The 2,983-nt window shown below is 51.0% G+C and overlaps 1 protein-coding gene across 1 annotated transcript; it reads left to right on the top strand.

Annotated features, from left to right (window-relative positions):
- Positions 1-368: 368 nt before the first annotated feature.
- On the top strand, positions 369-2,713 carry hoxb13a (homeobox B13a). Its single transcript, XM_071545020.1, has 2 exons — positions 369-1,095; positions 2,466-2,713. The coding sequence occupies exons 1-2, from the start codon at positions 369-371 to the stop codon at positions 2,711-2,713; spliced, it is 975 nt and encodes a 324-aa protein (XP_071401121.1).
- Positions 2,714-2,983: the final 270 nt, after the last annotated feature.

Genomic DNA, 2,983 nt, shown 5'->3' with positions numbered 1-2,983 from the left:
TTCCATCACGTGGTCCTCCCGTCTCATCCAATGGACACGCGCCCTCCCTCCTCTCCGGGTCCCGGGGGCTCGTTGCGTCAAGGCTGCGGCTGGGATGTAACGGGAGGTCCGGCCGGTTACCGGAGTCTTTTGCCTCGGAGCGAGCGCCGTTACCAAACGGTGCAGCAAGGTAGCGCGCGTGCTATGACATTGCGCATGACGGTACATTTGAAGTACCTGAGCTGAGCTCGTGCAGGGAAATCAGCGGTCAGAGCAAAGTAAATGAACATCAGTTCACCTCCTTCATCCAATGTAGCAGCCTCGCGCCGCAAGACCAGACTGACGAGAAACGGCGACGAAAGGAAGACAGACCGGGAACCGGAGCGCCTATGACCGCCTCCCTGGTCCTCAACCCTCGCTGGCCAGCGGACACGGTGATGTTTGTGTATGACAACAACCTGGACGACCTGAACAAGAACATGGAGGGCCTGGTGGGCAGCGGGAACTTCGCCGCGGCCACTGCGGCCAGCCAGTGCCGCAACATCATGGCCCACTCGGCGGCCGCCGCGGCTCTGGGCGGCCACCCGTCCGGCCTGGTGCACTCCTCGGCCGGCTACTCCACAGTGGATGTGTCCGCGTCTGGCTCCGGCGAGTCAGTCGCGGCTTCGGGGAAGCAGTGCGCGGCCGGGCCGTGTCCGGCAGCCGCCGTGCCGCACCAGAGCTCCTCGGCCGCCACCGCTTTACCGTACAGCTACTTCGGTAACGGCTACTACCCGTGCAGGATGGGGCGGGGTTCCCTCAAATCGTGCACCCAGGCGGCCGGAGCCGCTCTCAGCTCTCAGTACATGGACACACCGGTGAGCTCCGACGAGTACCCGAACCACCGGGCCAAGGAGTTCGCCTTTTACCACGGCTACCCGAGCCCCTACCAGTCCATGGCCAGCTACCTGGACGTGTCGGTGGTCCAGACGCTGGGCACCGGGGAGCCTCGACACGACACGCTGCTTCCCATGGACAGCTACCAGCCATGGGCTCTGACCAACGGCTGGGGGGGGCAGATGTACTGCTCCAAGGACCAGGGACAGGCCGGGCACCTCTGGAAGTCCGCACTGGCCGGTAACACACCGCTTTATTTTTTAGCTTTTAGCTTCTTTAAAGCTGATTTAGTCATACAGCGTTACGTTAAAGGCCTTATGTGTACCAGAGTAATATATAGCATACTGCTGCTTATTGTACAATAGATCAAACTAGACACACACTGTAATAGCAATGTGTGCATCTTATTAGTAATTATTAGTAATTATTGAGACAAGCGATCATAGAATTGTGTTTTAAAGAAACTAGATAACCTGATTAGATAATTAATATTCACTGACAAGTATAGCCAGACTTTATCTACAGTAGGCTATGTGGACTAACGCTGTATTTTAGGCTACTGGGTTGCTTCTGTGGCAAGAACAGACTAATGAGCGGTCTGGTTTAAATGGAGACTGATGGCTGATGTTAATCACAGCTCAAGCACTTCCATCTGGTCTGAATGGGTTTAGTGCAACTGCTGCAAACTGAGACACGCTGTTTATTCCGTTTATATATGGCGTTCAGATTAAAAAGAGATAAAAAGAGATCATATTGATAACATACAGATTCAAACAATGTGATTGTATCTGCTGCTGTTACTGTACAAGGCAGGTACGGTGTTCTGCCTCATCAAGCAGGTTACAAAAGAGCCACTAATTAACCAAGAGGTCATGTGACTCAAATGTTGATTCACCCATTTGATAATCTGCTAATTGGCTAATTATCAGGTGACAAGTAGATGTTACATCGCGATAAAACACTGAGGCAGAGTGAACTGGGCTGTGTTATATATTTTTAAAAAGACAGACTGCTGATGATTTGATCATTTCAGCGCAGAGACGCTTATTGAGTGTTTTCATATCTTTGATAATTCCGTTCAATCCAGATCAGTTTAATTCAATTCAGTTCAGTTCAATACAACTTTATTTATCCCACATGAGACAATTCAAAGGAGGCAATGAGGTAAAACAATCATTAACAACAAGACAAAGAATACACACATCAGATAACAGACAGGACAGGTCAGTAGATTAACAGTTTACCATTTGCATAGGATTTGTGCATATTTTGCATAATTGTGCACAAATATATGCACATTACATTTCACGACACAAAGTTCAGGACAGATTAACTTGCAGTCTGGCCTCATGCCGCTGCTGGCTGCAGGCAGACATCCACCATGTTGTCTGTCCGTGTCCCGGATGGATGTCTGCTCCGCTCTGTGCGCTAAGACCCAAAGTCTCGTTTCCTCGCCATTTAACCTGCAGACACTGAGGCAATAAGCCACACCGCAGCTTTATGTTAGGCTAAGAAACAAGAACCCGGGCTGTGGAGGATGGAAATGTCTCCCCGGTCTCTGCAGCCTCGCCTTCAGACCGCTGTCTGTCTTTTCTTTTGTCCGGTAACAGATGTGGTGGCGCACCAGCACGACGGCTCGTCTTTCCGCCGAGGCAGGAAGAAGCGGATACCGTACACCAAGGTCCAGCTCAAAGAACTGGAGAAAGAGTACGCCGCCAACAAATTCATCACCAAGGACAAGAGGAGGAAGATTTCGGCCGTGACCAACCTGTCGGAGAGGCAGATCACCATCTGGTTTCAGAACCGGAGGGTGAAGGAGAAGAAATTCGTGGCCAAAGTGAAGACCAGCGCGCCGTAGACTGTCTGAGCAGACTGGCGTTAATTTGGACGATGAATGGAGAAGGAGAGGAGAGGAGAGGAGAGGAGAGGAGAGGGAGGTGGGGGGACTTGGTTTATTTACGTGTTACATACAGTAAACAAATGAACGAAAAAAAAAAAGGAAAAAGGAACAACGACGTGGGACTTTTGACGGACTGGGACGCTGCGCAGTGCCGTCCTGCCCGCAGCGCGTCACCAAGTGGAGGAAAAAGAAGAATAAAAAAAGGCAAAAAAAGGACAAAGACTCTAA

This window comes from Centroberyx affinis, unplaced genomic scaffold (genome assembly GCF_046629955.1).
Source record: "Centroberyx affinis isolate AG114_WGS23_722 - 3 ecotype Tasmania unplaced genomic scaffold, CSIRO-AGI_Caff_v1 ptg000252l_1, whole genome shotgun sequence".
Lineage (NCBI taxonomy): Eukaryota > Metazoa > Chordata > Actinopteri > Beryciformes > Berycidae > Centroberyx > Centroberyx affinis.
The sequence above is the reverse complement of the archived record's forward strand: the minus strand, read 5'-3'. Positions and strand labels throughout refer to the sequence as shown.